The sequence below is a fragment of the Lepidochelys kempii genome, chromosome 11, assembly GCF_965140285.1.
Source record: "Lepidochelys kempii isolate rLepKem1 chromosome 11, rLepKem1.hap1, whole genome shotgun sequence".
NCBI lineage: Eukaryota > Metazoa > Chordata > Testudines > Cheloniidae > Lepidochelys > Lepidochelys kempii.
This window is the reverse complement of record NC_136390.1, coordinates 79,348,961-79,361,655: the sequence shown is the minus strand read 5'-3', so window position 1 is coordinate 79,361,655 and position 12,695 is coordinate 79,348,961. Positions and strand designations below refer to the sequence as shown.

At 41.9% G+C, this 12,695-nt stretch overlaps 1 protein-coding gene across 11 annotated transcripts in view; it reads left to right on the top strand.

Moving 5' to 3' along the window:
- DIP2A (DIP2 acetate--CoA ligase A) overlaps positions 1 to 12,695 on the top strand; it is a 248,545-nt gene that overhangs the window by 219,796 nt on the left and 16,054 nt on the right. For 7 of the 11 annotated variants that reach the window (XM_073306935.1, XM_073306938.1, XM_073306937.1 and 4 more), the window contains 7 exons: positions 1,644 to 1,812; positions 3,769 to 3,939; positions 6,966 to 6,995; positions 8,365 to 8,426; positions 9,953 to 10,010; positions 11,092 to 11,166; positions 11,837 to 12,011. In XM_073306935.1, the coding sequence (XP_073163036.1) occupies positions 1,644 to 1,812; positions 3,769 to 3,939; positions 6,966 to 6,995; positions 8,365 to 8,426; positions 9,953 to 10,010; positions 11,092 to 11,166; positions 11,837 to 12,011 (740 nt within the window). Of the gene's footprint in view, positions 1 to 1,643; positions 1,813 to 3,768; positions 3,940 to 6,965; positions 6,996 to 8,364; positions 8,427 to 9,952; positions 10,011 to 10,305; positions 10,355 to 11,091; positions 11,167 to 11,836; positions 12,012 to 12,695 lie in introns of those variants that run through there. The other 4 variants (XM_073306941.1, XM_073306934.1, XM_073306942.1 and 1 more) reach the window with 4 other exon arrangements.

Sequence of the window (12,695 nt, the reverse complement as noted above, 5' to 3'; positions counted from 1 at the left end):
AACCACTTAGTGCATTTTCTGGAAGACTGATTCTCTAACAACATTATACATTTATCTAACAAATATGTGAAAGGCAGTTGAATTTATGAGGAATAGTAACTACTGTGGGAACAGTAGTACTAAAATCTTCTGTGGGTAGCTAGTGACAAAACCCTTTTTGTAATAGGCCAGCATTCGTATTTTATAACGAATAAGATAGAAGATAAAAGAAAGATAAAGATATTTGACTTTTCTGTCAAGGGAAAATCAGAGGGTATCTAGTAAGAGTGGGGTTAAATGTACATGCATGATGGGTAGAAATAAGGCTGGTCGTAAAATCTTGATGAGTTCTTCAACCTCTCTGTTGTCTCACATTCTGGATCCATCATGTGCTGTAATTATTTGTTAAATTATCAATAGAGAATTTTTTTGTTAATTGCAAGTTTTATTTTTTTAACATGCTGTCTAGTGAAATGTTTAAACTGGCATTGCTTCCCTCGTTAGTTTTTCAGCATCATGAAAATAAGTTCAAGTCCTCCTCAAAAGGACTCCTCCTTATTGTTGTCTCATTCTGAAATACATTTAGCAAGCAGTGTTTACTGGCTACCTTTCTTTTTTCAGTGAAGTTTGGAGTATTTCTTTATCGCCTACCTTTTGTCCTACAATCAGAAAAATTATCTTGTGTATAACACTTTAATTTTTCTCATGTAGCTTGTGTGTATATATAAAACCTTCCACTGAAGGCAAATTTAGCATGCTGGATTCTGTTTTTGTCTTACACTGATATTAACAGTGAGGAAAGTGGCCAGTTCCCCGATGGATGTAACCTGGGAATAGACTCATTTCCGAGACTTTGAGACCTCTAGGGGGTGGGTGGCTTATTCTCACAGGTGGAGAGGCTGGGTTGAGTCCCCTCCTGCCCCGTATTCCTGCTTCATGCACTGCCCACTGGCTCCTCTGGGAGAACAGCCTCCGCCAACTGCTACATCTCTCCTCTTCCTCTGCTCAGAAAGCAGTGTGGGAGGTGGTTTATGCCTCCAACAGAGACTAGTGAGGTGGAGCCCACAGCAGATCTCTGGCTGAGGAGGAGGTGGGATGTGGACCACAGCAGAGCATTGAGGCTGAGGCTGACCACCCAGCTGTGGGGTGACTCTTTGGATGGCTTTAACTTGGAGGTTCTATGGGAGGCCTGGGAAGGTAGTGGAGGGCTCCATTTGAAAATGGGTGAGGGACAATATGGGATCATGAGTTTGAGGGGTCCAGGAGCAGACGAAGTGCACAAGGTGAGAGTCTACTTGTCCTCAGCCCTTTGGTATGATTTACTGAGGGTGCGTATACGCTCCCTGAAATTTAATCCCTCTTTACACTTTGAATCACTTTATTTGGCTTTTGTAAATTAAAATCAAACTTCATTATATTGGAGGGCAGACTTCCCTTAGCTCTGACCCAAGCTGTCGCTCTGCAAACCCCAGTGGGATGCCTGGATGCTTGCTTTGTATGGAGGGCTGACTGAGTTTTAAGCAGGCGCTCTGGGTACTTAGCTCTGCTATTGGTCTGCTTTATCTCGGTCTTTCCATGCCTCCTCACTTTTGGCATGATGCCTGTTCAGCATAGTTGAAGTGTACTTTATCGGTGTGTTTCTCTCTCTTTTGGGTGGCGGATAGTGTATACTCAGGACATCAGTCTATTTTGGTCCCTCCTCTTGAACTGGAGAGCAATGTGTCTTTGTGGTTGTCTGCTGTCAGTCAGTACAAAGTGCGGGTCACCTTCTGTTCTTACTCGGTCATGGAGATGTGCACCAAAGGCCTGGGAACACAGACAGATGTTCTTCGGGTAAGTGGACATTGTTTCTGCATATACTAATGTACTAATGTAATGTAATGTAATCTCTCATTAATGCTTTTAGTTTGTTGTAGGTCATCAGCTGAAAAATGAGCTCCTTCACGGAATCTCTGAAAGCCCTTGATTATGGTTTGCTTCTTGGCAAATGCTATAGTTGAAATTGCAGGAAGTTGTCACTTGCTCACAAATTTCAGAAAAAAAAAATCACATTTTGGATTTGGTGTTTCCATGCTTGATCTCAAGTAACACGGTATTTGTATTTTTGAAATTTTGAGGAAAATACTCTGCAGGTTCAGTGAACTCGTTCTTTCTGAAAAATGAAAGCCAAAAATAAAACAGAATCCTGCCACCCATTTGTCAGTCCCTTCTTTTCCTATGTCAGAATTCTCCACACCAAAAGTTCTGAACCATTAAGTTGTCCATTAGCTGTTGCCACACAGACACAAAGACCAGAATGGACATAATAAATTGTACTCTGACCCAGAACATAGCTCTAAATTTTGGCAATTGGCAAGAACAAAAGCTTACCAGTTGAAACCTGCAACTTCCTATCAGTTACAAGTAACATAGGTTTTTGGTGCGATACCACTTTTGTGAAGGTCTGTGTATATCCCACACAGACTGATAACATTTTATATTTTGTCTGGTTTACAGATCTCTTCCCTTTAGATTCATTGGGCAGCAGTTTCAGCATCCAGTGAGCATATAGAAAGGATGGCAGCTTGTGCAGCTTGGAGTGAGCTGGTTCATTAAGGGCTTATTGTTTTTTAAAAACTCCCATCCTGTTCCCACTTCTGAGGCACCTGTGCCATGGAGTAACACTGTACTCACCCTCAGCTGACAAAGCCTCTTTTTGAGCGACCTGAGCTCAGGGATCTCAATTTTCAAATATGGAAGTGGGTAACAGTGAGCTGAGCTAAGCTAGCATATGACAAATCAGGCAGCAGAGCCCTACAGGCGTGTTATACCTCCCAAATTCCAAGGTGCTGTCAGAATTTCACCTTAGTCGATCATCACAATCCTAAAAGTTCTTTTCCTTAAGCTAAATGTACAAAAGCATCCGTTTGGGTGGACACACAAGCCCTTGAAAATCAATCCAAATTTTTGTTGCAGTTTACACCAACACATCAATTTGAGCAGTATCCCAAATAAATCACCCACTGCATTTCTGATGGTTACCTGTTAGCAGAACTCATCTTAATGCACTGGGTAACCATTTATCGTTGCATATTTTTTGCTTGGCAAGATCTTTCTGGAGGTTTTTAGTATACAATAAAAAATCCATTATTTTGTACTTTTAAGGGAAGAATAAATAAGCTATCTCTCAATCTTTTTCTCTAAAGGTGGTAATTATACTGTAGTTCTATGTTCATCTACAGCACCCTTTTTCCCTTCTATGTTTGAGGGGAAGATTTCTGTTCTGAGACCCATAATTTGATTGAAAAGGAACTCGGGTCTATTTCAGTGGCAGAAGAGCTCACACTGAAGCAGTGATTTTACTACTCAGAATTGTAGTTGGGGACTTTTCCTAAGCTGGAAACATGCAGAAGCAAAGACCCAGAAGTGGGTACCTATTATAGTTGCTATCTTCAGAGGTTACTATCTTCGTTCATTCTTACTGCTAATGCCAAAAAAATCATTACCATTAACCTGGCTGACAAGTAGTAGACTTCCCTTTGCCTGGTAGTCTTCGTTTTTAAAGGGATCACAACGAAAGGGGAGAGGTTATTGATTAGATATTATATTTTTAAGCATAAGTATATATTAATAGTATGTACTACATTTCCGAGGTCCCTTCTCCAGTATACACAATCTTTCCTGACATTTCTAAAGTCAGTCTATCCCTTAATCCAACTGCAGAAGTAGGAGTCTCCTGAAATTGCTAATTTCTGTGTCATGAGGTATTGTGTTTTCTCCCTGTCTTCTTTCAAACACCCTCTCCAACAGATGAAGGGAGTTAACCTGTCCTGTGTACGAACATGTATGGTGGTGGCAGAAGAGAGACCAAGGATTGCACTAACACAGTCCTTCTCTAAATTATTCAAAGACCTGGGCCTCTCTGCACGTTCAGTGAGCACCACATTTGGCTGCAGGGTCAACGTAGCGATTTGCTTGCAGGTGAGATTGGATTATATTCCTTCCCTTCAGCTGATGCATATCAGAGAACTTGATTAGAAAAATTAAATACAACTGTGTCTAGAATATATTTTTTCTATTAAATTTTATCAGTGGTTTGTTCTAAACCACACACTCCCTGTGTGCCTTCCTCCTACTAAATCACTGAAATAAATTCTGAAGGTTTTTTCTTTTTTCTTTTTTTTGCATGGCTGGAATGGGGGATTTTGAGTATGTCAGTCTTGCCCTTCTGCAGTGGTGGATGGCCAACTGAGTTAGCTTTTAATCAGTGCAAAAAGATGTATTATGACATTGTCCGCTATGAACGAACGGTACTAAGATAAATATGTATGTTGCTATGGCTGTGCATCATAAATATTCCAAGCAATATCATTCTAGCTCTGTGGGAGTATGATTTAAACTTTGCATTTTGATACTGGCTTATGTATATATGGAGCAAATTGGAGAGTTCTTCAGATAAGAAATTGCATGTTAAAGAGACTGTCATGTTGACAAGCTCTACAATTTTCTTTGCATGCCATCTGGCTTACGGTATGTTTTTCAGGGCAAAGTATTAGTGTGGCACATTCAAAGACAACAGACTTTTTCCAGGAAAAAGGATAATCAGAGACACAATGGATAGGCCTTTAAAATGCACAGCCCAGCATTCCTAGAGTCGGGAGGATTGCATTGAGTGGTGTCTTGTTTTGGTGGTTTGGTACTTCAGTCACAGCTACCCTTTTTTTTGGCTAACTGAACTGGACTTAAATCTAGTTCTGTTCAACCACAGAGATATGGTGCTCCCTCTTCCCGAAAAGGGCAGTACATGTTCTTACAGAGCATCATGTGGCTATGAAGGGTTATAGTCTAGTAAAGTGGCAGATACCCCTATATGAATATAAAACATTAATTCTGTTTTGATAAAAGAAAGTTTCAATGAATCTGTCAGGTGTTAAGCCCCCTTCCTCCAAAGATGTATGCCCATACTTAACTTTACGTACGTGGGAATTCCCACTGAAGTCAGTGGGACTAATCACATGCATAATGTTAAGCACGTGTATAACTGTTTTCAGGTTTGGGGCCTGAAGTTGTAAATTCTTTGCAATCAGCCAGTGAATGTGCATTGGAAGCGTTTCGGTACAGGTTCTTACTACACCTTCCTAAAATGTCAGCTACAGGCTGTGTTATATCCTTTTGGGCATCTTTGCATGTTATTACTCTAGATGCTCCCACGAGAAGAGAGAAATAATCCTTAGCAAAAATTGTATGAATCTTAACCCTAAAAGAATACCTTTCTTTAACTCGTTCAGAAGGGAAAGGTTTTTTAAAAAATGGTTTGACGCATATTTGTAGTCTGTTGATTTTTATAGCTGACAGCTTTTCAAACTCCTCTTTTCTCCTTCTCTCCATATTGCATCTCTAACCTTATGTGCAGAGTCTCTTGTAATTCATCCTTGCAAATAGATGTTATAACCCCAATGAATTCAGAAGTGCAAGTTGGTGTTCTACACTTTGCATCCTGTATAAATACGTTTTCTCGGATAGGAGCTAGACAGGTGACAACCTGCAGAAGAAATGATTTATCAATATAGTAACAGCAGTACCACATAAGGAGAGCACCTAGTAATATTGCGGCATTTGAAGTTCTTGTGTTAAATCCCTCCAAGTTAACTGACAAGACTCCAGATCTTGGATTGTGTGCCAGTAGCATTTCCTCTTAGCAGACTTCAGCTTCAGAATGGGCCATGCATGATATCACTTATTCTACGACTGAGAACCTCAAACCTTTTCAATATGCTGTGCCCGGTATAATTGCACTTTAAAAGAGCTACAGTATCTTTTTTTTGCACATATGAAGGGAGATTAATTAAAAGACCTAAATACAAAGGTAAAATAGGTGTAAATAAAGTAATTTAATGAACTTATTACATGGGAGAGCAAATAGATAAGTTACCCACACATATAGACACAAACGTGTGTTGTGTCTGTTTGAAAATCCCAGAGTAAGACTCGAGAGATACATAAAATCAAGAGTGGAGTGCGTAGAAATGTGATTGCGTAGAAGGGTTTTAAGTGCCTAAATAAGGATTTAGGAGCCCAACTTTAGACACCTTTTTTTTTAAAGTCTTGGGCAACATCTGTAATGACAAAGTAAGAATGGGAAAGGTTAATCTGGGCCCACTGAGATTTTCCCCTACAACTGAAAGTGAAGGCACAGCAGATATTCGCAAGCAAAATAGAGGAGGGAAGAGCCTCTGGAAATCCGTACCCCTCACAGAGCCATCCTTTAGAGAGCCTGTACGAAGAGATCTGCTTGCTGAATTCATAAGTAGTGGGAGACAAAAGATTGTCTGATCCATGTTTTTTTCAATGGAAGTGTCTATTTTATGGACATGGACTAACCCCTAAGCACCTATAGGACTCCACAAATGTAAACAATTCCTATTTCTAAACTCTTCTAAGAAACCTTTCTAGAAGTGCAGTATGGACAGTGAAAAGTTCACCCAACATGCACTTCCTGACCACTGACCACTAGTATTGAAAAGATTTTTTTAAGTTGTTCCTCCCCCCACCCCCCAAAACACCACAACCCAAAACATTTTCATTCTGCAATGTTCTATTTAAGTGCATATCAATGCTATCCAAGCCAAGTATATTTGGTACAGTTTAGTATGGAAATAATACATAACATCTTCCTATCTTAACAGACTGATTTAAAGGTTCCGTTTGAAGCCATAAATAACATTAAGTACTTTTAAATAAGGTATAGCAGTAAGCATGCAGGTTCAGTGCTTTGTGAGATTTGTGCATGTTTCCCAGTTAATGATTTAAAGAAAATCCATGTCAGTCCTTTCAAAAAATCTGAAATGGAAATTCCTTTTTTTTTGTTCTAAGATACAATGACATTTTGTTCCCGTTCTATTGTGTGTATCTCATGTCTCCTGTGCCTCTTTGTTTGTGTTTTTTCTTTTCTCTGTTTCTCACACTTCGCTGGCCTCTGTCACTTCTGTTTGTGGTCCCTCTGTCAGCCAAACAGGCTGCGCAAGCTGGCTGAACAGGTACAGTGATGCATGTGTGTGCTTGTCACGCCCTAAAGTCCTCCTTTCTCACTGCACACGCTGTACATGTACCCGGTTAAGGGAGTTCACTTGAAACTAGTCAAATGAGTTTTTCATTTTAAAGAAATTGTATTTTGCTCACAGAGGTCACTTCTAGCTGAAGTACAAGAATTCCTGTTTGTTAAGCAAGCAGAGGTCACTGTATAGAGCACAGGTGTTTAGAGGAAGTGTTTAATGGTTCATTCCCAGAGATGGAGTTCACATTCTTAACCCAGCTACAGAGCAGCATTGTACTTACAGAAAACAACACACAAGATTTTTTATCAACCTTGTTACAGAGCACTAAGGCACATTATTCTAAGGAAGCTGCTGGTTACCGTTCCAGCCCTGGAATCTTGAGCGGATTACAAACTGTTGTCTTCTTATGGATCCTGGTCCGTACTAGGGTGGGTCTACACTGCAGCTGGGAGGTCTGATTCCCAGCCAGGGTAGATAGACTCATGCCAGCTCTGCTTGAGCAAGCATGCCAAAAATAGCAGCGTGGACATTGTGACATGGGCCGTGGCTTGGGCTGGCTGCCTGAGTCCACGCCCACCAGCTGTACGACCATGTCCACAGCAGAGCTAGCGTAAGTGTGTCTACCCAGGTTGGAAATCTCACCTCCCAGCTGCAGTGTAAACAGACCCCTAATGCCATGCTGTGTTTCCCTGTGTGGGGTGAAGGGGAGGGATACAGCTGGGGAGTTGTCTAATTTTCAGTTTGTTGGAGCATAAACTTATAAACTGCTCCAAGTTTAAGCACTATTGGAATTAAATGGTGCCTTGTGTGGTTCATCCACTGAGACTCAGGTTCACTGTTAGGTCTAGAAACCACTTATCAGAATTGCTCACAAGGTGGCACTTTCTAACTCCAGCAAAGAATAACCTCTCTCCCCGAGCACTCAGCTCCTGAAAGTTTACAAAGAAAAGATGTTATAGCCTGACGGGTTGTACATATTGATTACCAAAGAGTTTTGTTCTTTGTAGGATCATATCATTGGATATAGAAGTGGAGTATCGGGAACAGGGTTATGCCTGCATAGTACGTGATCCTGTTTTAGAGGAGTGCATTAGTACCACAATAAAATTTGGTGCCTTGAAAAGTTTCCGTGCATACGTGAGCTGCTTCTGTGTTTACTTGTCAGTTGTACGAAAAACCAAAGCTGCATGGTGGGACTTGGCGGTAGGAAGAGCTCTTTACTGTACTCACAGTATAACAGAGACAACACTATGTGTCAGTGAAAGACAGAGGGTGATTTGAAAAAGAGAAACAAGATTTTTTGGTTTATGTTAAAATTGTCCGTCCCCTCCTCCCCCCCCTTTCTTCTTAGGGAACTGCAGGACCAGATCCAACAACAGTCTACGTAGACATGAGAGCACTTCGACACGACAGGTACACGTGATAATACATAGCAGTAACCCCTGAAACACTGCAGACAAGTCTGTTCATCCTCACCACATTGTGCTTTATACTGAAAGGTGCTTGTCAGCTCCTGATCCCTCCACCTGTCACAGCCCCTCCACCCAGGAAGTGTCCCAGCCTGCCCCTCCCACCGCTTCTTCTGCCCTCTTGCATCATCTCTAATTTCTGCGTACTAAAACAAATCTTAGTGTTTGGATCACAGTCAAAATATTCGCAAAAAGAAAAGGAGGACTTGTGGCACCTTAGAGACTAACCAATTTATTTGAGTGTGAGCTTTCATGAGCTACACGAAAGCTCATGCTCAAATAAATTGGTTAGTCTCTAAGGTGCCACAAGTACTCCTTTTCTTTTTGCGAATACAGACTAACACGGCTGTTACTCTGAAACCAGTCAATATTATGTAACGGTATTTGTGGTCCTAACTTCAACCAGCTCAGCATTTGAGCAAAGGATCTTAAATTGCAATAACTTAATCTCCCCTTGTCTAGTTCATTCTAGGGCACACACTGTCATACTATCATAGAGCCAGATGTAGACTCGCAAAGAGAGATCAGTCTGAGACCAAATTCAGCCTCTGGAATAGAGAGATGAGTCTGATATTAGGCAATGGGAGTGGTGTCTGTTTGCCTCAGGATTGAATTTTGGACCCTGGAGTTGGGGGCAGGTGGGGGGCTGTTTTCTTTATGCCCTTCTGTTTGTTGTTTTTCCTGCTACACCCAGGAAAAACAACAGCTGTTGGCCTCTTGGCATGTACTTGCACACCAGCTCAGTGCAGGTTATGCTACAATGGCATTTACTTCCATCCTGGTTTGCCCGTTCGCTTGCTAAATTCTTCTTGACATTTAACTTGCACTATCATTTACATCATCCCTGAATTTGGTCATGAGAGTTTCAAGAAAGGTGATGTTTCAACTGTAGATGAAACATCTACATCTGTAGATGTACATCTGTACAACTGTAGATGAAACATCTGTGGAGCCCACCACTCATACAAGAAGCTGAGAGCTGCTTCTTTGTTGAGTTAGGTGAGGCTGGAATGGTTGTAGTCAGTAGGTGCCAGTGTCCTCATTTGAGCAAAATGATATCAATGGGATCTGACTGAAAGAGACATATTGTGGCTTGGCATTTGGTGCCCTTGGCACTTTGGAATCTAGTTGAAACAGTTGCGAATGCAGTTGCATTTCTAGCATTGCTTTTGAAATGAGTTTTTGGTGTTTTGGGGCACTCCTAGAAGGCCAGGACAATATGGAGGCATTGTGGTCACCACTGAGTTCCCAAAGATGGCTGGGGTTCATTAACTGCCAGCTACCACAGCCAGTGAGCACCGTCATGGGCAACCGAGCATAGGCATTGACAGAAAATATAGGTCAAGGAAAGGAAAACAAAATTATTTAGTAGAGAATAAATGTAAATTCACTTGCCCATTTTTAAAATGTCGCTGTGAGACCACAAATAAATCTTTACTGAGCAAAAGCATTTTCCATTTACCTTTCCAGGGTACGTTTGGTGGAGCGGGGTTCTCCACACAGTTTGCCGTTGATGGAGTCTGGAAAGGTAAGTGGATGGCTTTTGTTTTAAAGCTGACTCATGAACTGTTTTCTCAGTGTTCAGCTTCTTTGCTTGGATATAGCTATCTCGAAAATTGCTTAGGGAGTTAAATACGTTTTTCTAAGTTGAGAGGTGAACTTCATGCCATAGAAATAGAGCCCCCAGAAATTAAAAATAAATTGTTTTAGCCAAGTTAAAAGGCAAGCTTCAGGAGTTTAACTTGGGCACAGTATAGCTACACTTGCGTTCCAGCTTCTGTTGTAAACCCTTCCTCTCTTCTTTTCCCCCTTACATGTTCCAGCAAACGTTATTTTTGGCTAAAATATTCAGCGCTTAATCTCAGTCCTGAGGTAATTTTTTTCTGGAAGTTGGAGTATAATTGACTCATCTGTTGTTTTCTGCATGTGACAAAATAATAATTGGTTTCTACCAATCTGGAAAGGACTCTTGGTTTGACCATGTGGGTGGGTATGATCTACCCAGACGTCCTTTTCAGTGTAATGGATTAACTGCATATTAGAAATCTTTGCGTATGTTCTGATCGGTAATATGACCAAACAGCCCAAATCACTGAATTGCTTTTGTTCAAACTTTGCTTGATTTGTACATTTCATGAGATCTAAGAAACAAACCAAGTTTAAATAAATCAGTTGGATGGATTTAAAGTTTAAAAGCATGGGATGGGGATTGAATGGATTTTTAATTTGAAGCCACCATGTGAGATTCTCACCCCAGCCCCTTTACCCTCCATACCCCTCTGGAGATCCTGCCTTTACTTAGCCTCCCTGTCCCGGGGCTGCATCTGCTCCTGGAGCAGCCCAGAATCAGGATAGTACAGTGCTGACTTATAGCCACCTTAGCCTCTGCCCCAGTAATGTCAGAGGCATAGCACAGACTCTCTCGTTCACTTATCTAGGGTTAAAGAAACCTCATACACTTTTGCAGTCACGCTTTATAGAGAACAAGAGGAGTGAGAGAGCCTAGAATTAATCTCTAGTCAAAGTAGCGAACGACTGAGTTCACCGAGAGAGGTGAGTTTAAAAAATGAACATGACTTTAACGTTACGATATTTGTTTCCTGTTGCAGATTCTGCCTGGCGTAAAGGTTATTATAGCACACACTGAAACTAAGGGACCTCTCGGAGATTCACATTTGGGAGAGGTAAATGTTGATAACATCACTTTGTCAGACAGAGATTAGTAAACCAGGATAGCTGAAACTTTGTAACAAAACCAAGGAAAATGTCAACATGCCTAAGCAACTTTCTGCATGCCCTGTCTTTTCCTCCATTCTGAACTCTGAGGTAATCCTTGCTTGCTTACTGACCCATATCTAATTAGCAGCCATGGGTGGTAAAATAAATGTCCCACCATTTCTTTAGCATTGCCTGCCCCCATCAGTGCAGAGTATTGGCTTAATAGTGGTATTTCCTGATTTTATACACATCCCTATTTTACAAACAAACAAAGCATTTTGTGCTATTACATACAGTGGGGCCTACTTAAACCGGAAGCCCTTTTTGATGGAAGAGGCCTGTTAAAAGACATTCTTTTCCATGCACCAGACTGAAAGAGATCCATTTAAGTGAGCTCTGCTGGCCTCTGAAATGCGTTTTTAGGTGCATGCAATGAAGATGCTGTATTTCTACTACTTTTAATTTTATGTGCACTGGAAGTTTGTTCTCTTTAAAAGATTATTCTTGGCAGTTCTTGGGCACCAAGATTATCAGTGTGACAGATTTCTATTGCATCAGGAAATTCTTCTGTCTAAATATGGAAAATAAGTGCCTGTATAATGCCATGGGTCCCTCCTGTTACGTTTTATGTCCTAGATTTGGGTGAGCAGTCCACACAATGCTACTGGTTATTACACAGTCTATGGAGAAGAGGCACTGCACGCTGACCACTTCAGCGCTCGGCTGAGTTTTGGAGACACACAGACAGTATGGGCACGGACTGGGTACCTGGGCTTCCTGCGCAGGACAGAACTTACTGATGCCAGTGGAGGTGAGATAGGAAACCAGGTCTTGGTAGTGTCACCTAACATACAGGGGCATTTGTTTGTAACTCCTTATGTAGCTGAGCAAGCAAAGAGTAAGTCTGTATTATTTATTTGTATTATGGTAGCACCTAGGAGCATGGACCAGGCCCCATTGTGCTAGGCGCTGTACAAACACTGGCCCAGGAAGCTTACAATCGAAGTATAAGACCGAGACACAGTATAAGATGGGTACAGACAGATGGGCAAGTAGAAGAAAATGATGAGTGTGTTGGCTAACCTCGACAAGACAGACATAGGGTGAGGGAAGGGGTAGAACACACCAGTAGAGAGAACGATGCGATGGCAGCAAGGGTCATGTTAGTTCCACAGGATCCCCCCTCCCCCGCCCCGGTGGATTTACTGAGGAGGGGATCGGCTAAGTAGAAAGAAAAGGGAACAGACTGGATGACTTGGGACAGCGCAGGGGAGACAGGGACAATGTGGAGTGAATATGGGTGGCCCGTAGCATAGGCAGGGGATGGCTCTGCCTCCCACAAGAGGCCCGCGGAGCTCCACCCTTGTGCTGCCAGAAGGCCCCTCCTGCTCGCTGTCCACTACTCGGCAGCACAAGCAGGCGGCTCCTCTTCTGGGAAGCCTGCTGAAGCTAGGGTAGCTGACCAGCAGCCAGGATTTGGGGTGTCTGGGGCCGC